The 21,748-nt window shown below is 41.6% G+C and overlaps 1 protein-coding gene across 3 annotated transcripts in view; it reads left to right on the top strand.

Moving 5' to 3' along the window:
- The window catches only part of TRAPPC9 (trafficking protein particle complex subunit 9), a 730,192-nt gene that overhangs the window by 428,535 nt on the left and 279,909 nt on the right, over positions 1–21,748 (top strand). For all 3 annotated transcript variants that reach the window (XM_019032441.4, XM_004047569.5, XM_055349566.2), the window contains one exon: positions 12,512–12,654. In XM_019032441.4, the coding sequence (XP_018887986.2) occupies positions 12,512–12,654 (143 nt within the window). The remainder of the gene's footprint in view (positions 1–12,511; positions 12,655–21,748) is intronic.

The raw sequence follows: 21,748 nt of genomic DNA, 5'->3' as shown, positions 1-21,748 counted from the left end.
TGTCCTCTTGCTGCTCTGCCTCTCTCCCCCACTTGAGTAAACTGGTAGTGCATTCTCGTTTTTTTCGGTCAAGAATCTAATCTTGAAGAGAACAGTGGCTTCCCTTTTCCCTTCCCACTCAGCGTACCGTCGGTCAGCTCCGATGTCTTCAATGGCAGCACTTGTGCGGAGCCTGACCATCAGTGTTCACTCCATGCCACCCCCTGAACACGTCCCCATCAGTCTGGCAGTGACTTCATCTGCTAGCTTGGCACCTCCTCTTTAGCCTTGTCCCCAGTCTGTCTTCCACGTTGCAGCCAGAGTGTTCTTTTTTTTTTTTTTAAAGAAGTCATTCAGGTCATGCCTTTAGCTAAAAAGTCTTCGAAGGCTTCCCAGCCCGTTGGGAGCACAGGCATGGGTCCTCTCTGAGCCTGGTGTGCCTGTGTGGTCTGGCTGCGGCTGCCTCTGCTCTCTCTGCAGCCCCGCCACGTGGACCCTCGTAGCCAGTGTTTGTCCAGTGACGGGTGAGTTGGGCATTCAATTCCCCTGTGTAGCCCAGTCATGTGGAAAGGGCCACTGGAGATTAATTGGTCCAAATCCATATTTCACAGATGGGAAAGCTGATGCCAAGAAAGGACAAGTGACTTTCTTGAGTCTACACCTAGGCTTGATGGGGGAGCTGTGGCCAGATGCCAGGTTTCTCCTGCAGGGGTTCTCAGTTTACCGCCTTGCCTGGTGTTGGCTGTGGGCTCACATGGAGCAAGGCATCAAAAGACACTTCTTCAGGCCGATTCCTGGTGAAGTCACAGTGCCCTGTCCTTTATCAGTGGCCTTCAGTGTGGTTAGGGCCTGGCAATTGTGGCTTTTGGGGTCAGATGCACCTGAGCTCTGTGGTTTACTAGCTACGGGAACTGGAGCAACGTACCTCACCTTGCCGAACGACAGTTGCTATTCAAGGCCTTCCTGTCGGATAGGATGGGGAAGTCCTGAGAGAGACCCAGTGTGCGCAGCTCCCAGCATTGTGTCTGGCAGGGGCCGGCCACCTAACACACACTGGTTGTGAGGATTGCTTCTTGCTGACCTGCTAGCAGTTTCTAGCCCTCTGCAGGTACTTAGTTTGGCATCTTTGCTGGGGGTCCCCATCAATTTCCTGCATGCGTAACACCTTAGTGTCTCCTCTGGAGTTGATTTCAGTCATACAGCTTTGGAAGGATATAGCATTCCTTTCTATAAGCCGGAAGTCTGATGAAGTGCTGGCTCTCAAGTACATTTCTCTAATATTGAAGATCAGCAGTATTTAAAAGGCCACATCCTATGGCCAGAGAGTGTTTCTCATAACTAAATGAGTGCAAATGGAAAATGTCCTAATTGCTTATGGCTTGTAACAGTGAATTAACGTAAGGACAATTCTGCTGATCCTAACAAATCTCTGCTGCCTAATTTCATGCTGATTGTATTTCATTTTTACTAAATTTATTAAAATCATCCCTTCCACAGTTTACCCTCCTCCAGCTGTGTATACAGAAGGAGAAAAACTGTGAGCATCTTGAATGCAGCATGTAGCACCAAGTCCAGGGCAGCTTCATGGCGTGGCATCTGAAACTGGTCTTCCTTCAGGAACCCAGGCCTGCTTCTTCAGGGCAATGCCAGCTTTCTGCTCACAGTCTCCTTCTTTGTCTCCTTAGCCTTTCTCTGGGAGACAGCATAGGGCTGCTGGAAGAGCAGGACCTTCGGACTCAGACCTGGCTTTGAGCTTTGTGGCAAGGCTGTGTATTTCCCTAAGCTTTCAATAGTGGTGAGCTGTTGAGGTAGTAATACCTGTGCTGCATTGTGGTAGGACTTAAAGTTTCTGAAGTGCTGCTCACAGTGCCTGGAGCACAGTATGAGCCTACTGAATGTCAGCTTTCTCCTTTCTCTGAGATTTGTTGTGAAGATGCTGTCAGTCAGTTAAACGGAATGCATGTGGGGCACCTGCTTTTCAAGGCACTAGGTATGGAGCATGGTCCCTGCCCGCAGTGAGCTTTTATTCTGTTGAAGGATCCAGGCACTTGTGCTGCAGTGTGGTAAGTCGGAGGCAGGGAACGTGCTCCGTGCTGTTTATTGAGGAGGTGCAGCCAGCCTGGGCTTTGCAGGATCACAGAGACTCCCTAGGTGATGTGAGTTGTCCACAGAAACCCAATAACCAAGGAAGAATTTGTCAGTGGGAAGAGGGTAGGGTGGAGGGTTGAGGGAAATCTTTGTAAAGCCAGGTTATGAAGTATGGAAAAAGTGTTTATTAATAAGATTATCCATCCATCCGTTTAATGGACATTGATACATGGTTAATGTATAAATCATCTTCAAATGTAATTCTACTTAGCAAGCATTTATTGAATAGTTGCTTTGTGCCAAGTCTTGCGTTGGGTACAAACACACACTTGAGAAAATTAACAAAGCCAAAAATTAATTCTTTCAAAATATTAATGAAGTTGATAATTCCCTAGCAGGTGTATCAAAAAGAGAAACACTATTACCATCTGGAATGAAAGAGGAACATACTATAGATCTTACAGACATGAAAAGGTTAATAAGAGAACATACTGGGCTGGGCGCAGTCGCTCACGCCTGTAATCCCAGCACTTTGGGAAGCCGAGGCAGGTGGATCACTTGAGGTCGGGAGTTCAAGACCAGCCTGACCAACGTGGTGAAACCCCATCTCTACTAGAAACACAAAAATTAACAAGGTATGGTGGCACACCTCTGTAATCCCAGCTACTCAAGAGGCTGAGGCAGGAGAATCACTTGAACCAGGGAGGTGGAGGTTGCAGTGAGCTGAGATCGCACCCCTGCACTCCAGCCTGGGGGACAGAGCGAGACTCTGTCTCAAAAAAAAAAAAAAAAATTATGAAGAGTTGCATTTCAATGCATTTGACAACTTGGATGAAATGGACAAATTTTGTATTCTAACTTTTTGGAGATTTCCCTGGATGAAATTTTACCTTAAATGAAATGAAATTTTTTTTCCTTTGATGTTTAGTGCTTTTTGTGTCTTCTCCGAGATCTCTTTTCCTATCCCAAGACTGCAAAGATATTCCATGTCTTCTTCCAGACGTTCTAGGTGTTATATGTTTAGATGTATGACCCACCTCAAAATAATGTATGGTCAACGCCGAGATTTGTTTCTACACATTTGTCCAGTTGTTCCACCATCGTTTGTAGAAAAGGTAAATTTTATCATTGAATTGCATTAGCTTTTGGTAACAAATCAATTACCTGTGTCAGTGTGGGTTTATTTTTGGAATCTTTATTCTCATCCATTGATTTACTAGTCCTGGCCAGTGCAGTAGTCCAAGAAAGAAAATGTAAAAGACATAGATTTTAGAAATGAAGAAGGAAAACTGTCTTTGTCTGCAGACATGATTTCGTACAAGGGGTAGTCTCCTTAGTGTAGAAAACCTCCCAGGAATTTGGACGAAAAAGACAGGTCAATTAAAAAAATAGGGAAATGATATGAATGTGTAATTCATGAAAAAGGCATGAAAATGTGCCAAGCATATGGAAAGATGTTCCACTTTTTTAATAATGAGAGAAATGTAAAATGAAACTACGTTGAGATTCTTCATCTGTCAGACTGTCAAAAAGCCAAAAGTTGAACAATATACCCTATTTTCAAGGCTTTGAGAAAAGAAATGCTCTCTCAAGCATGGCTGTTAACATGTGAAATGGTTCGACTTTCAGTTGAACGTTTGGGTAGTATCCCTTAAAATGACAAGATTTGTTTTTTGACCCAGAAATCTCCCTTGAAAAATATATTTTTCAGAAATATCTTCATATATGGAGAGCAACTTATGTATGTGGTTATTTATTATAACATTGTTCATAATAACAAAATATTGAAAACAACTATGAATCCAATTTTTAGGGTACTGTTTAAGTAAGCTGTAGCATATCTGTGCCATGGAATGGCACACATGTCTACAAATAACCTGCAAAGGATATTCTATAAAGGATGCTCTGTCTGTACTAAGTAAAAATTTTCAGGATCTATTAAGTGAAAGTTAACAAACAATAAGGCATACAAAGGTGGACAGCATGTGTAATTTATGTATTTATTGCAAGGTGGTGCTGGCTGGAGGAGGGTGGTGGGGAGGAAAAGTTTACATTTGTATTTTCTTGTTTCTGTGTAAATAAATGTATGTAAATAAATGTGGATACATTAAAGAAAACTAATAAGGTGGTTACAGGGGATGGGGGAGGACAGTGATCTGGACGTGGTGACAGAGGTGGGAGCAAGCCATCTCAGCACCGACCATTTTATATCACTTACATTTTAAATGATTGAATACACTTCTTATCGACAAAGTATGTAACTCCAGGTGTGATGGGTGCTGAAGCAGAGTGCCCATGTGGTATGTGTTAGAGACTGGCAGAGTTTCTTTGGAGACGCTGGAAAGACTTCTCAGAGAAGGTGAAATTTGGCTGGAGCGTAAGTGCAGGTAGGACGTGGCGGCCCTCTGTGCTGCTGTGGTCTATGGCATTGGGCTCATCGCCCCGGGAGTTAGGTTGGGGGTCCCAGGTTCTGTCTGGCCTCGACTCTCTGACTTGATGCTCTCCTTAGTATCCTAAACCAGACTTTCAACTTGGTCTTCTAACAGTCCCCAGACATACCCCCTCCTTTGGACCTTGTGTCCTAACTCTTCTCAGCCACCACGGGACTCCTGGGCCTCTTGGCTGGAAGCTGTTTTGATGGCTGCTGTTGTTCAAACCCATCCCTGCACTGCTGTGGATGGATCACTTAATTTGTAGTTACTTGGCATCTTGAAGCCATCATTAACACTGAAGAAAAACTTTGGTTGAAAGTGCTAATTAACTGGAAAGTAATGGTATGGCTTTCATTTGTGAGTTTCATTGACCTTAAGTAAACCGTTGTGCTGGTCTCTTGGGGAATGAGCCCCAGCCTTTGGTCTTGAATGTTTGACTTATTAAGTGGATCACATCACAGCTATTAATTTTATGTCATATTATAGAAACAGAGCAGAAAGAAATCTGTGGTGACAGGTTCAATTGAGGTCTTTAAATATTAGAGATCTACTTCATATACATTTAAGTTGGCTGGCATACATATGAGGGTGATTGTTTTTCTCTGACAATAGTGTTAGTTATATTAGAAGTTGTGGAACATTAGGAAAATAAAGAATAACTGTTCATATAAGAGCTGGTCAAAACCTCAGGCAACATCTGGCATGACCCTCAGGTTTTAAGGTGAGGAGACTGAGAACTGGACAAGTGATGTGACTTCTCCCAGGTCACATGAAGCTTTAATTATGGTGAATCATAACCTCACTGCTGTTTCTTCTGATGCAGAACCCGGGATTCTTAAGTCTCCATCTGAAGCCTCTTCGAGGGCCTCACATTCGCTCTTAGACATGGCTGGTCCCACATCAACGTGGCCCACATTGTGACTTAGATTCTTTAATAATGTTTACGAGTGATTGTATGTCTATTAATGGTCAGGATCAGTTTCAAAAATCAACTTTACTGAGTGTAATTTGCTTCTATAAAATGCAGCCTCATTAACCATACAGTTTGATGAATTGTGACAAATATATACTCCATGTAACCACCACCACCACCATAAAGATATAGAATATTTTTATCACCCTCCATAGTTTTTCTGACACCTTTGCAGCTAACCCTCTCCTCTAACTCCAGGCAACTGCCGATCTCCTTGCTACCAAAGGCTGAGCTTTTCTAGTATCTCATATACATACAAGCAATGGTATGCACTCTTGTGTGTCTGGCTTCTTTCTTTCAGAATAAGGTGTTTTGGATTCTTCCATGTTGTGTATGTATCAGTAATTTGCTCCATTCTTTAGCTGAGTAGTATTTCGTTTTATGAATTTACTACAATTTGTTTATTTGGTCACCTACCTCTTGTTGGACATGGAGGTTATTTCCAGTTTGGTATTATTATGAATAAAGTCTCCGTGGACATTTACATCCATGTTTTTGTGTAGATATGTGTTTTTATTTTTCTTGGCAGGAGTTGCTTTGCTGAGTAATATGTTAATTGTAGGTTTAAGCATAGGAGGATTTACCTAGCTATTTTTCAAAAGGATTTTACTATTTTATAGTGCCACCAGCAATTTCTGAGAGTTCCAGTAGATTTCTTAGGATGTTTTTGGTACATGATTATGTTGTCTGCAAACAAAGATAGTTTTACCTCTTCCTTTCCAACATGTATTCCCTTTGTTTCTGGACTTATTGAACTTGCTAGGATCTCAAGTACAATGCTTATAAAAATTATTACAGCTACATCTTAATCTGGATTTTAGATGCAAAACATTCCGTTGCTTATCATCAAGTATGGTTTTGACTGTAGGTTTTTCATGAGTGCATTTCATAGAATGAGGATGTTCCTTTCTATGCCTAGTTTGCTGAGAGTTTTTAAAAAACTATAAATGGGTTTTGAATTTTGTCAACTATTATTTCTGAAGCTATTGATCATTCAGCTTTTCTTTTTGTTGCCTGTCAGTAGCCTATTAATATGGTGAATGACATTGATTTTTGAAGATTAAACCAGCCTTGCATTATTGATGGCCATGATGTATTACCCATTTTGTATTTTACTGAACTTGATTCATTAGTACTTTAAAAATATTTTTTACATTTAAATTCATGGGGGATATAGGCCTCATGAATAGTTTTCTTAGAAGTTTTCTATCTGATTTTGATATTTGAGTAATATTGGTCTCATAAAAAGATTGGGAAAGTTTTCTCCTTTTTTCTAATTGCTAAAAATGTTTATTATATAAAATTGATATTCTTTCTAATTTACATGTTTGTTAGAATTCAGCTGAGAGACCATCTAAGCTTGGGGTTTCTTTTGGGAGTATATATATATATTTTTTTTAAATTTTATTATTATTACACTTTAAGTTTTAGGGTACATGTGCACAATGTATGTCCAACAACGATAGACTGGATTAAGAAAATGTGGGAGTATATTCTTATTTGCTTGTTTGTTTGTTTGTTTTCAGAGACAGAGTCTTGCTCTGTCGCCCAGGCTGGAGTAAAGTGGCATGATCTTGGCTCACTGCAACCTCCACCTCCCGGGTTCAAATGATTCTCATGCCTCAGCCTCCTGAGTAGCTGTGATTACAGGCCTGCGCCACTAAGCTCAGCTAATTTGTGTACTTTTAGTAGAGTTGGGCTTTCGCCATGTTGGCCAGGCTATCTGAAAGTCTGGGGCTCAAGTGATCTGCCTCTGCTCAGCCTCCCGAACTGCTGGGACTACAGGCATGAGCCACAATGCCTGGCCATCTTTTGGGAGTATATTCTTGATTTGTCTTCAATTGGCATGAGGCTCTTCAGATTTTCTGTTTCTCCTTGATTCCTTTTGGTAATGTGTGACCATTTTATCTAAGTTGTTGAATCTATTGGCACAAAATTATTGATACTCTTCCCTGATTGTCCTTTTAATGGTTGTAGGATCTGTACTGATAATCATTCTCATTCCTGATGTTGGCAATTTGTTTTTCTCTTCTCTTTTTCCGTGATCAACTTAGAGCATTGTCACATTTATTGATATTTTCAAGAAGTAGGTTTTAGTATAGTTGTTTTTTTCTATTATTTATCCATTTTCAATTGATAATTGTCTAATCCTGTCTTCCTTACTGGTTTGTTGTTCCTTCCTCTGCAACTCGTACCCACCTGGCATATGTAGTCCTTTCTCCTCCTGTATTCTCATATATCTAATACACTTATCCATGACACAACGTGTCACAATTTACTCAGAGGCATCAAGGCTTGTTTCTTTTACCAGACTCGAGTGCCGCAAGGGTGGCACTGTGCCTTCTTCCTCTCAAGTGCCATAGTCCCTGGGACATAGTAGACAGGGTTAGTGAGTGAATGATTGCATGGGTGAATGAATGCTATTCTAAACAGTTTGCCTGAATGGCAAGAGAGTGGGCTGTGCAGGCATGTTGCTCTGCATTCATTTCCTGCCTGTGCTGCTTCCTGGGTGCTCTGAGCCTCATTGATGAAAGCAGCACTTCCCTTGTGGGGCTCTCGTGACTGTTGCAGTTGGGTGCGTAAGTCACTCAGTGCAGCACTTGGCATGGAGCAGGTGCTCTTTAATAAAAGGTACCTACTGACAGGCCTTTCATGTTAGCTGGAATAATAAGTTGTGTGCCTAGAAAATAAACATTTTGGTTGTAGTCCCTCGTTTATGATTTCTGTAATAGTCTTCTGTCAAAGTAAGGATTGAAAAATGCTCTCATTTGGGAACATCTTATGAAGTCTCTTGGATTGAGGAAAAGGGCTTGGACATCCTGTGTCTTTCCACTTCCCAGCTCCGCTTATGTTCTTATTATTAATAAGACCATATATAGAATATATAAGACCTTATATATAATATTCTAATTTTAAAAGACTGAGGAGGCCTTTTTTTGTTATTTCTGGTTTTTGTTTTTATCTCAAAGAGGTAAGGCAGTGACACTGAACTTCAGAAAACCTTTTGATGTGGTTAGACTCTGTGTCCCCACCCAAATCTCATCTTGAATTGTAATCCCCATAATCCCCACGTGTCGAGGGAGGGACATGGTGGGAGGTGATTGGATCATGGGGGCGGTGTCCCCCATGCTGTTCTCATGATAGTGAGTTCTCATGAGATCTGATGGTTTTATAAGTGTTTGACTGTTCCTCCTTCACACACTCACTCACTTTCTCCTGCCACCATGTAAGATATGCTTCTTCCCCTTCTGCCATGATTCTACATTTCCTGAGGCCTACCCAGCTGTGTGGAACTGTGAGTCAATTAAACCTCTTTTCTTTATAAATTACCCAGTCTCGGGCAGTTCTTTATAGTAGCGTGAGAATGGAGTAATACAACTTTTCTGTGCTTGATTTTGTTAAATTAGATATTTCCCCTCATAATTATATCTTTTTTGTGGTTTTCTACAGAGTAAAGTAATAGTAAATTCCCAGAAAGTAGAAACACAGACTATTTCTTCTTGGTGATGTGGTACTTTGACAGTTGTCTGTGTACTTTTTGTTCATTCCCCAGGTGATTTCTTTTACATCACTCTCTGTAGGTGACTTTTAAGTTTACCTTAAAAAAACAAACAAAAAGCCAGTGTGACATTTGTTACTTCACAGATTTTGGCTTTTCACAGCCATTACTGAGAGTTTGTTTATTTCCATGACCACTGTGCCTGCATTTTGAGAAAGATGCTGTGTATATGTTAGGTGGTTGGTTGGCTTCATTTATTTATTATTTAATTTATTCATACATTGCCTCACTCAGCATTTATTGAGCTTTCTGAGATCAGGGACTACATCTTCTTCATCTTGTACTGAGCACAGAGCCCTGCACTCAGAAGATACCCAGGAAGTGTTTGAAAAGATGAATGAAAAAATAGATCAAACAGATGAAAGTCAGTTGAACTCTGAAAGTTTTGACAGAAAGACTTATTGAGTGTGTGTGTGTCGAGTCTCACCTTCTGCTTATGACAAGGGCAATGCAAGAGGTCTAAGACGTGTTCACAAGAAATCAGCAGCCCTTTGGAGATGACAGGGCGGTGCTTGGGAGTAAAGGGAATGAAAAAAGGATTTGGGATTTTGGTGAGGCCAAAATATGATCCTTGAATATTAAAAAAAAATCTGTATTTTATTGAGCCATTTGTAAGTAAGAGGAAGGCATGGCTTTATTTGGGCTGTCGAGTAGTAATATTTACATAGGTGGAGAGAATCAGTGAAGGTATTTCTCTGGCAGTACAAATATTGAAGGGAACCTGTCAATATGTAGTCATGAAATATACCTATAGGAGTGGTGAGCGGGGATTTGGAATAGTGAGCTTTTAAAATGAGACTGAAGGACTCAAATAGAAATTTCTCCAAAGAAGATACATAAATGGACCATAAGCACATAAAAAGATGCTCAACATGACTAGTCACCAGGGAAATGCAAATCAAAACCACAGTGAGATATTCCTTTGTGTCCCTTAGGATGGCCATTATCACAAAAACAGAACATAGCAAATGTGTGGTAAGGATGTGGGAAAACAGGAACCCTGTGCACTACTGGTGGGAATGTAAAATGGCACAGCCACTGTGTGAAACAATATGGTGGCTTCTCAAAAAATTACATAGAGAATACCCATACGATTCAGAAATTCCACTTCCGGGCATATACCCCAAAGAACTGAAAGCAGGGTCTTGGCATTGTCCAACCATAGCAGCACTGTTCACACGAGCCAAGGGGTAGGAGCAACCCAAGTGCCCGCTGACAGACGAATGGATGAGTAAGACACAGTACATACATGTAATGGAATATTGGTCTTTAAAAAGAGGAAATTCTGACCCATGATTCAACACGGATGATTCTCGAGGACATGATGCTGAGTGAAATCTGCCAGTCACAAAAGGACAAGTACTGTAGGATTCCACTCATGCAAGGTGCCTAGAGTGTCAAATTCAGGAAGACAAAAAGTAGCATGGTGGGTGCCAGGGCCTAGAGGAAGGGAGACTGGGGAGTCCATGTTTAATGGGTTCAGAGGGTCAGTTTGGGAAGATGGAGTAGTTCTGGGGACGGAAATGGGTGATGGAGATGGTTGATAGACAGAATGAGTGTGCTTAACACCACTGAACTGTGTACTTAGAATTGTTAAAATGGTAACTTTTATGTTATGCATACTTTGCCACATTACAAGAATATAAAACAAAACTAGAAGAAACGGGACTAAAACTCATTTCCTCCGATTCTAAGCCATGTTGCCTCAGGGTGTCAGATGGGTAGGTTGCAGGGGAGAAAGGAATTTATTTAATGAGCGACTTCTTGTTCTGTCACTATATTTCCTCATCAAATCTGCATGAATCTAGTGAGATACATATTAATTATTGTCCCTATGTAACAGTTGAGAAGCTTTTGTTTCCTTTTTCTTTTCTTTTTTTTTTTTTTTTGCATTTTGCTTATGCTTTTGGTGTCATATCCATGAAACCTTTGCTTAATCCAAGGTCATGAAGATTTGCTCCTATGTTTTCCTCTGGGTTTTATCTGCAAATCTTTGATGTAAAGGTCCACATAGTATTTTAAGCTTTGCCAGCCGCATATGGTCTCTGTTGCGTATTCTTCTCTGGTTTTGCTTTGTTTTGTTTTGTTTTACAAGCTGTAAACAAATGTAAAAACTGTTCTTAGCTCTCAGGCCACACAAAAACAGGCGGTGGTCAGATTTGGTCCATGGGCTGGATCTGCTGTGTACGCTGCTTCAGGAGGGTCCTGGGGAAGGCAGGGTCCTTCAGTCCGGAGGGGAACTTGGTTGAACTTCTTGTTGCTATGGTTACTCTGGGTGCCCCCAGGCTCCACATTCTCCTGATGTTGCCCTGTACTCAGGGTTGCAGAGAAGCTGTAATGTTCCCCTTCCGTCCCCAGCCATCCTGAGTGCAGCGCCACCCCCATGGGTGGGGTCTCCCCATACCTCTGTTCTTCGCCTCTCACTGGGTACCGCTGGGCCCCAGCAGGAGCACATGGGTACTCCCCGCTGTGCAGCACCCTGCCCCTCCTGGAATGCCTTGGTTGCCCTGGGAAGTCATCTCTTGGATGGGTTCCAGGAAGCATCCTGAGTGTGGAGTTTGTCGGCTTTTACTCACTGTCAGCCCAAGTGACCCTACCTTCTGGATAGAAGCACCCCCGCCCCCGCCTGTCACCTCATCTTATGTTGAAATGATGCTCATAGAAATGTGTTTTTCTCTCTAAAATGCCGTGTTTAGGCCGGCGCAGTGGCTCACGCCTGTCATCCCACACGCCTGTCATCCCACATGCCTGTCATCCCAGCACCGTGGTGGCTCACACCTGTAATCCCAGCACTGCGGTGGCTCACGCCTGTAATCCCAGCACTGCGGTGGCTTACGCCTGTCATCCCACACGTCTGTCATCCCACATGCCTGTCATCCCACACGCCTGTCATCCCAGCACCTTGGGAGGCCGAGGCGGGTGGATCACCCGAGGTCAGGAGTTCAAGAACAGCCTGGCCAACATGGTGAAATCCCATATCTACTAAAATACAGAAATTAGCCAGGCGTGGTGGTGTGCACCTGTAATCTCAGCTACTTGGGAGGCTGAGGCAGGAGAATTGCTTGGACCTGGGAGGCAGTGGTTGCAGTGAGCTGAGTTTGTGCCACTGCCTCCAGCCTAGGCGACAGAGTAAGACTCCATCTCCAAAAAAAAAAAGAAGCCATATTTAACCACAGAGTAAGTTTTGGAAGCCTTTCCGTTTGCATGTACAGGCTGAGAATTGTGTAGACTCTGGGGCATCACAGGAAAGATGGTGCCCACCGGGGGTGTAAGATGGTGCCCGCTGGGGGTGTGAGTCAGTCCCCACCAGGGGTGTGAGTCGGTGCCCGCCGGGGGGTGTGAGTTGGCCAATGCTGATGAGTTGACTAGTTGGGATTATCTTCAGACTCTTCCTAAGCGAAGCCGCTTGCCTCCTGGTGGATCAAACTAGAGAGTTACTAATGTGTGTGTGTGTATTTTTTTTTTTTTAATATCTTTTAGACCCTGGAAGCTATCCTGAATTTCAAATACTCTGGAGGCCCGGGCCACACTGAAGGATATTACAGGAATCTCTCCCTGGGGCTGCATGTAGAAGTCGAGCCATCTGTATTTTTCACCCGAGTCAGCACCCTCCCAGCAACCAGGTAAATGTCTTCCTGCCGCACAGCCGTCTTGTTCTAGAGTCTCAACAGCGCTACGTTTGGAACCCTGACCTCAGTGTGTTTTTGTCCTGCATCCTGTCAGATCCGTGCCATGGAGCCAAGTTGCTGAGCCTTTCTGGGATGTAGGTTTTTCTTTAGGAAACCAGGTGTTACATGAGAACTGCCTCTCAGGTGGTCGTAAGTGAATGGGCTTTACATATCACGCCGTGCTGTAATCATAATGCTGATGATTGCAGCATCCCTATGTGTGGTTCTCACTGTGCACACACATTTCCCGCCCAGCCTGGCCTGGCTGCATTCTGGCTTGCCTCTCGTGTTAGCGGGGGCTCAGTGGATAGCACATGTCTTAGGGACTCCTGGACAAGTCCAGCATCTCTTCTGCATCATTCCTGGCATCCCCATAAGATGGGCACTTTGTGGAGCTCCCAGCCATCTTGGCATCAGGTCATTTCTGCCCAGGAGGCCCTTCTCATACAAAGGTTTTCTCTCCTGCCTACTTTCCAGACCTAATGTTCCTTCAGGGAGAAAGAAATTGGACAGTTTGTACACTTGAAACCCAGAGGTGGCAAGAGATACTCAGGGTATTCTTTTCTGAGGTGGGATAATGATATTTCTCATCCAGAACTTTCCCCTCTGGTGATGTTGGAGTAGTGGAATCTAGAAGCTGGAGGTGAATGAAGCTCCTGCCAGCTGGGGACCCTCTGTGGCTCCCATTCTTCCATAGTGCCAGCAGCCTTCGGGAAGCAGGTGCTCTTCACCTCCGAGCTCGTCCTGGTGTTCCTGTCTGGCTAGGTCTTGCCTATCTGAGTAGGGTGGGCTGGATGGGTATTATTTAAATGCTTACCTGTCTATCCTCGAAGGGGGCAGTGGGGGGATCCCGTGCAGCCCCTCCTCCTCCGGTGGGCCCTGTGTGCTGCAGCATAAGACAGCATGTTGTTGTCCATGTTAATGTTGGCATAAAATCCCTTGAAAATGATACAACTCTAAATAATAAGTGTGGTTTTAGTTCATAGGAAAGACTTGTTTTTCTTCCCAGCCATTGGAGAATGCCTTCAGCAAGAATTAATGGTTTAGCTGGGCCTTTTAGCATCGCATTTCATCATCTGACACCTTTTCAGTCCTCAGAGTAAGAGCCCTTCCTGCCAAGACTCGCCTCTGTTTTGAATTTGTATAAAGCATTAAAGCACTTGCCCCTGGGGAAGGCTTGGCCAGGATGGCTGCGGATGTTAGAGTATTTCAGGCCCTTTCTGAGCATTACATTTGCTCCATCATGAACCTGTTGTGTGTTTCTCTCTCATCCCCTCATCTCCTGCTGCCATTGCCCACATAAATAATTCTTGGAAGCGGCACAGGTTGTCACTGAGTTCATCTTTTTTTTCCCCATTGATATCTGGTTTTCACATCATGACCCCTGCAGTTCTAAATGACAGTTGAAGATGAGAAAAATGCTGCTATGTGGTTTGCTGCACACAGAGGTTTGGAAGCGTAGGTGGTCAGCTGAAGCGCTATGCGGATCCTGCCCCCAAGCCTGTGGCCCTTGCTCCCTTTTCTTTTGGTTTCCGTGGTTCTTTTCCCTGCTCTTGGGATTGAGATTTGATGTCTTCTAATTCTCCTTTTCTGTTATTCCTGTCTAAGTGGTCCCCAAGCCCTGTGGATTGGACTTCTGAGATGTCTCCCAATGACTCTGCAATCCACTGCACGCCTTTGTCACTGTAGAGAGAGTTGCCGCATTGGTTTCTCTGCTGACAGCCTTGTTTCCCGTTGTCATCCTTTAATTACACATGTGCCCGTGCCACTGCTCTGGCACATACTTTCCCAGTGCTGATGAGATAAAGTCCAGAGTCCCTCCTATGACATCCATGGTGCTTAAGGATCTGGCCCAGATCTTCCCCTTCAGTCCCTTTGCCCCAGTCCCATACTTCGTGTAAAGGGTGCTTTGCTCCTCGCCATTGCTGGGATATGTGCAGGTGGCTTACACCAGTGAGCTTCTGCACACACCTTTTTCTAACACTGTTCTCTCTCTTAAATGAAGATGCTTTATTCAACCTTTTGGAAAATACCTGTTTGACCTTGACCCATGTTACCATTTTTGTAAAATTTTTCTGAGTGTGACTTGGCAGAGTGGATTGGCCTTTCTGTGGGTCCCTTAACATTACATGTACTTCTGATAATGCACTTACCAGAGTGTATTGGAAATAGTTTCATTTGTTCCTTAAGCTGACACTTCCAAAGTTTCAGGTGCTATATAAAGAGATCACTGGTTTAAGAGACAAATGGAGCACAATTACTGTTTTTTACTACCCTGATATAAGCTCATCCATCAGAAATAAAAGCAAATGGAAACCGGAAGCTATATAAAGGAGTGATGAACCTAATAAATAGTAAATAAGTGAATAAATAGAAAAGATTTGTTTCCTTCACTTTTAAAATTTCTTTGAAAGATTGACTACTTAAAGAAATAAGAACATTTAATTCTGTAGTGTATAGCACATATACAGATAAAATATGTAACAAAAAAGTTGGACAAAGAATGGGTGGGAAAATAGAAATTCTTGTGTTATATGCAAATTGTTATATTTTTTGAAGTTAAGATGTGATCAGCTAAAGATACATGCAAACTCTGGAGCAATCCACTTAAGGAATGGATGATAAGCCAGAAGAGATAAAATGGAATATTTAAAAATACTTAACCCCCAAAAAGGGGAAGAGGTATCAAGAAAGAAGGAGAAAAGAACAAGGAACGTACAGTCAAATAGGAAACAGATGGCAATGTGGAGGACTCAAATCTACTGTATCCAGAGTTACACTAAATGTAAATAGATTTAATACTACCTTTAAAAATGGAGATTGTCAAACTATATAAGAAAGTAAGATGCCAACTACCTTTTTTATAAGAAATTGACATTAACTATGCATAATGTAAAAACAAAAAGATGAAGGAAAAGACATAAAGACATATGTAAACACAAATAATTAGTTGGTTTGGGTATCTTAATATCAAATGGTTAGACTTTCAAGAGAAAAAGAGGACAATTTTTAATGACAGCAAAATCAAGTCATCAAAAGTACGTAATGATCAAATGAAACTGTTTACAGATATAACTTCAAAATAAAACTGACATACTGAAGGGAGAAATTGATAACCCCACCATTGTAGTTGAAAACGTCAACATTTATCTCTCAGTATTTGGTAAAATAAGTAGACAAAAAAATTAGTAACAATATAGAAAACTTGGACAATTCTTTTAATCAGCTCCACCTACTTTGTATGTGTATATGTGTATTTTTTTTTGAGATAGAATCTCACTCCGTTGTCCAGGTGGGAATGCACTGGCACCATCATAGCTCACTGTAACCTCAAACTCCTGGGCTCAAGTGATTGTCCTGCCTTGCCTCCCAAGTAGCTAAAACTACAGGTGCAGAGGACCACAACTGGTTTATTTTTTAAACTTTTGGTAGAGATGGGGTCTCACTATCTTGCCCAGGCTGGTCTCAAACCCCTGGCCTCAAGCAATCCTCCTGCTTCAACCTCCCAAAGTGCCTAGTGTTATTTATAATACAGTAAATGTTTGTATTAGAAATGGTGAATGGCTTAAAATCAGTGATATTGCTTCTTTATTAGATAAGGAATAGCAAAATGTACCTAGAGTAAGCAGAAGAAATAATAAAGAGTGGATATCAGTGCTATAGAGTATGAACAAATAAATTCATAAAGTTGGTGAAACCAACAGTTGGTTCTCTGAAAATATTAACAATAAAATTAATAAATTGTAACGGGTGGTCAGAAAAAAATGTGGAAACACAAATAACTAATAATGAGAATTAAAGAGGTGGCATTACTACCAATTCCACAGACATTAAAAGGATAATAAGATATTATTATTAAAAAGCATAAAACATACAAAACATTAAAAAAAATTAGCCGGGTGTGATGGGACATCCCTATAGTCCTAGCTACTCAGGAGGCTGAGGCAGGAGGATACCTTGAGTGAGCTACGATCGTGCCACTGCACTCCAGCCTGGGTGGCAGAGAAGGTGCCTGTCTCTTAAAAAAAAGAAAAATGACGGCCAGGCATGGTGGCTCACACCTATAATCCTAGCCCTTTGGGAGGCCAAGGCAGGCGGATCACCTGAGGTCAGGAGTTTGAAACCAGCTTGACTAACATGGCGAAACCTCGTCTCTACTAAAACATAGAAAAATTAGCTGGGCACGTGGTGCATGCCTGTAGTTCCAGCCACTTGGAAGGCTGAGGCATGAGAATCGCTTGAACCCATGAGGCAGAGATTGCAGTGAGCCAAGATTGCACCACTGCACTCCAGCCTAGGTGACACAGCGAGATTCTGTCTCAAAAAAAAAAAAAAAAAAAAAAAAAAAAAAGACACAAATTACTAAAATTGACACAGGAAAAAGAAACAGAAAAAATAAATAGTCACACATTAGTTAAAGATTTTGAATTCTTAATTAAAAACTTCTCACAAAGCAAACTGTAGGCCCAGATGGCTCCACTCTGAAATATATGAAGCTTTTTAAAGAAAGAAATAATATCACCTTTACAAAAACTTTTTCAGAAAATAAGGAGGAAATGCTTCCCAACTTCCATTTTATGATACCAACATCACCTTGATGCCAAAGCCAGTCAGAGACATTATGAGAAAAGAAAACTGTAGACCAATAACCTCATGTATATACATGTGAAATATGAAAACAAAAAATCAAATCAACTTCAGTGATATATGAAAGGGACAAAACAGCATGAACAATTCAGGTTTTACTCAGAAGTATGAGGTTGTTTTACCATTGAAAAATCAGTCATTAGAATTTATCACGTTAGCAGAATAAAGGAGAAAAATCATATGATTATATCAGTTGATAAAGAAACATTATTTGACAAAAGTCAACGCTTAATTATGCCAGAAACATTCAGTACACTAGGATTAGAAGAGAACTTCCTCAGTCTGACAAAGGCCATCTACAAAAAACCCCATAGTTAATGTTATACTTAGAGGTGAAAGTCTGATGACTTTTTCTCTAAGAATAAGAACAAGGCACGTTTCCACTGTATTCATTATTTTTCTGGCAGTCCTAATCAGAGCAATAAGGGAAGAAAATAAATAAGGGTATTAAAATAGGAAATGAAATAAAATTATTATTATTCACATGTCTGTCTTTGTATGGTACATATGATTATGTACATAAATATTGTAAGAAATCTGCCACACCAAAGAAATTAGTAGAAATAATAAGTCAATTTAGCAAGATTGCAGGATACCACTCAATATTTAAAAATCACTTATGTGGCCAGGCACGGTGGCTCACGCCTGTAATCCCAGCACTTTGGGAGGCTGAGGTGGGTGGATCACAAGGTCAGGAGATCGAGACCATCCTGGCTAACACGGTGAAACCCCATCTCTACTAAAAATACAAAAACAAAATTAGCCGGGCGTGGTGGTGGGCGCCTGTAGTCCCAGCTACTTGGGAGGCTGAGGCAGGAGAATGGCGTGAACCCGGGAGGCGGAGCTTGCAGTGAGCCAAGATCACACCACTGCACTCCAGCCTGGGCGACAGAGTGAGACTCCGTCTCAAAAAAAAAAAAAAAAAAAAAAAAAAAATCACTTATGTTTCTATATACCAGCAACTAACAATTTGAAAATGAAATGTAAAAAATAATGTATGCAGTAGAATCAAAATCATAAAACACTTAGGAAAACATTTCTACAAATCTTATCCCTACCTAGAAAATGACAAAACATGATAAAGAGAAATGAAAGAAGACTTAAATAATTAGAGAGGTGGCTGGGCACGGTGGTTCATGCCTATAATCCCAGCACTTCGAGAGGCCAAGGCAGGTGGATCACAAGGTCAGGAGTTCAAGACCAGCCTGGCCAGTATGGTGAAACCCACTCTCTACTAAAAATACAAAAATTAACTGGGTGTGGTGGTGGGTGCCTGTAGTCCCAGCTACTTGGGAGGCTGAGGCAGGAGAATCACCTGAACCCAGGAGGTGGAAGTTGTAGTCAGCCGAGATTATACCACTGCACTCCAGCCTGGGCAACAGAGCGAGACTCTGTATCAAAAAAAAAAAGTATACCATGCTTAGTGATTGGAATAATTAGTTTTTCTTAAGATAGTGGTTTTCCCCGAACTGATTGTAAGTTGAAAGCAATTCGGTCAAAATCCTGGCAGGATTTTTGTTTAGTGGAATTATAAAATTATTTTGAAATTGAACAGACCTAGAATAGACAAATAACTTGACAAAAAAGAACAAAGTTGGAGGACTTACACTGTATGATTTTAAGACAATGTAAAGCTATAGTAATCAAGAGAGTATGTTATTGGTGTAAAGACAGACAAAGAGATCAATGGACCATAATAGATAGTCCAGAAATAGTTCCAATTTTATCTCATCAGTTGATTTTTAACAAGATGCAAAACTAATTTCATGGGGAAAGAAAAGTCTTTTTAATAAAAGATGCTGGAACAACTGGACGTCTGAGTGGGGGAATAAAAACAACCCTTCACCCATACATCACATCTGCCCAAGAATTCACTGGAGATGAATTTTAGGCCTAAAAGTAAAACCTTTAACTGCAAGCCTTCTCAAAGAAAATGTAGCACAGTATCTTCTTGATTTAGGGGCAAATATTTTCTTAGATGGGGCCGGAAACTGCTAACCATAAAACTAAGACTTGATAGGACGAATTTCATCAAAATTAAAAACTTCAGCTTATTAAAAGGCAAATTACATTCTAAGATAAAAAATTGTGACATATTTATGTAACAAACGTCTTGTATCTTATTGATGAAGTTGTACAATTCTAAAAAGGTGATAAATAGAAAATTTGAACAGATATTTCTCAAATGACCTGTTATCTCCGAAAAGTGTTCAACATTATTAATCATTAGAGAAATGCAAATTAAAACCCCAATTAGATACTACTATATACCCACTAGAATGGCTAAAATTAAAAAACAGAACACCAAATGTTAGGGAGAATGTGAAACAGCCAGAATTCACATAAACTGCTTCTGGGAGTATAAACTGGTGCAGCCACTTTAGAAAATCAGTCAGGCAGTTCCTCATGAATTAAAACATATTCCTCCCCAGTGATCCAGCAATTTCATTCCTAGATATTTTCTCAAGAGAAATATAAGTCCACATCCACAAAAAGACTCCTCCAAGTATTTTCATAACAGCTTTATTCCTAATAACTCCAAACTGGAAACAACCCCAAATGCCCATCAACAGGTAAATGAATAAACAATGTGGGGTGCTGCCACACAATGGAATACTCCTCAGAAATAAAAACTGCTGGTACATGCGACAAAATGGGGTCAGCACAAAGTTATGATGCTGGTCAAAGGAATCGAGTCATAAAAGAAACATACTGTGTGACTCCATGTGTACACCTTTCTAGAACAGGAAAACCTGTTTTATGATGAAAGAAATCTAACCAGTGGTTGACTCTGGGTTGAGGTAACGTGGGGCAGGAATTAACTGGGAAGGGATTTGGGTTAGCAACTGTCTGGTTTGCCTGGGATTTTCTAGATTTTAGCTCTGAAATTCCCTCACCCTAGCAAAGTCCTCAGTACAAACCAGGACAGTTGGTCACCCTAAAGGGAAGAGAAAATATCTTTCTGACTTGATGAAATGTTGCATATATTGATAGGGGTGTGGGTTATAGGGTTGTAGACAAATAATCAGACTAGTATACACTTCAGATTTGTGTATTTCGTTGTATGTAAATTTTAACCTTGATTTAACATTTCATGTACGAAAATATATATACGTTGGAGAGAGCACCTAATTTTTACTGGGGAGATCTGGAAAGGCATTACAAAAAAATGAAACATTGTACTAATTCTTGAAGAAAGAAGGATTTCACCACCCACAGTGGGAGGAACAGGAGAAGTGTTAATGTTGGGTTTCTGGTTCTTCCACTAGATTTTGAGCTCTGTGGAACATGGAGCCAGGTGTCAACCTCTGCCTCCCGGGACCCAGCGCCTTGCCCCATGGTGGGCAGCCGGCGAAGGCTTAGGAAGGACAGGATGTAAAATACCAAGACTCTATTCATTCAGGTGTTTCTTTTGTATAAAAGGGATGACCCTGTTTATATATATATTTAAGTTCTATTTTTCTTTTCTTTTGCTCAGGCTGGAGTGCAGTGGCACGACCTCAGCTCGCTGCAGCCTCTGCCTCCCAGGTTCAAGTGATTCTCCTGCCTCAGCCTCCTGAGTAGCTGGGACTACAGGCATGAGCCACTCTGCCTGGCTAAGTTTTTTTTTTTTTTTTTCATTTTTAGTAGAGACAGGGTTTCACCAAGTTGCCCAGGCTGGACTCTTAACTCCTGACCTCAAGTGATCCACCCACCTCGGCCTCCCAAAGTGCTAAATTCTATTTTTCTTAATAGGGACCTGTGTAAATTGCAAGGCCTGGAATACAACAGAATTAGTATGCATTTTCGGCTCTTGGCCTTTGCAGTTTATTGAAGTTACGTGATGCATGGTGTATTGTGAATTCATTACTTTTCATTTTGCTCACAGGTGAAGATTTGTACTCTGGCATCATGCCATGTTAGAGTTATATGCATCCCCAGAGATGGCCCATTTCAACACATTTGCATCACAAACGAGGCCCGGAGAGTTTTCTGATTTGCTCAGGTTCACACAGCTTGCAGGTGACAGGGCTGGCATCTAGATGTCCTGGCTTCCAGGCCACTGCAGCATGGACAATGAAGATGGCCACATACATGTCAGTGCGAGCCTGCACAGAGATTCAGACTAATTTTGGTGCAAATAGAAGCCAAATATATGTCAAAGGACTACTTTACTGCTGGCATAACATGAATCATATACTCTGTTGTGAAACCAAAATACAAATGGATGTGAGTTATTTACTCCTGGGGTAGTCTGTTTGTCTGCTCCTCTCACTGATACTGATAATTTCTGCAGTTTTTCTTATTGGTATTTTTTAAAATGATGGTTTTCTATATGAGAGCATGGGAAGGAAGAGCAGTCCTATGTATTCACGGCCTGCTAGACTCCAGGGCATGCCCTGGGTGTTGCGTCGGGCATCCC

Source organism: Gorilla gorilla, chromosome 7 (assembly GCF_029281585.2).
Source record: "Gorilla gorilla gorilla isolate KB3781 chromosome 7, NHGRI_mGorGor1-v2.1_pri, whole genome shotgun sequence".
Lineage (NCBI taxonomy): Eukaryota > Metazoa > Chordata > Mammalia > Primates > Hominidae > Gorilla > Gorilla gorilla.
Note: the sequence above shows the minus strand (reverse complement) of the source record. Positions and strands in the feature narration are given on the sequence as shown.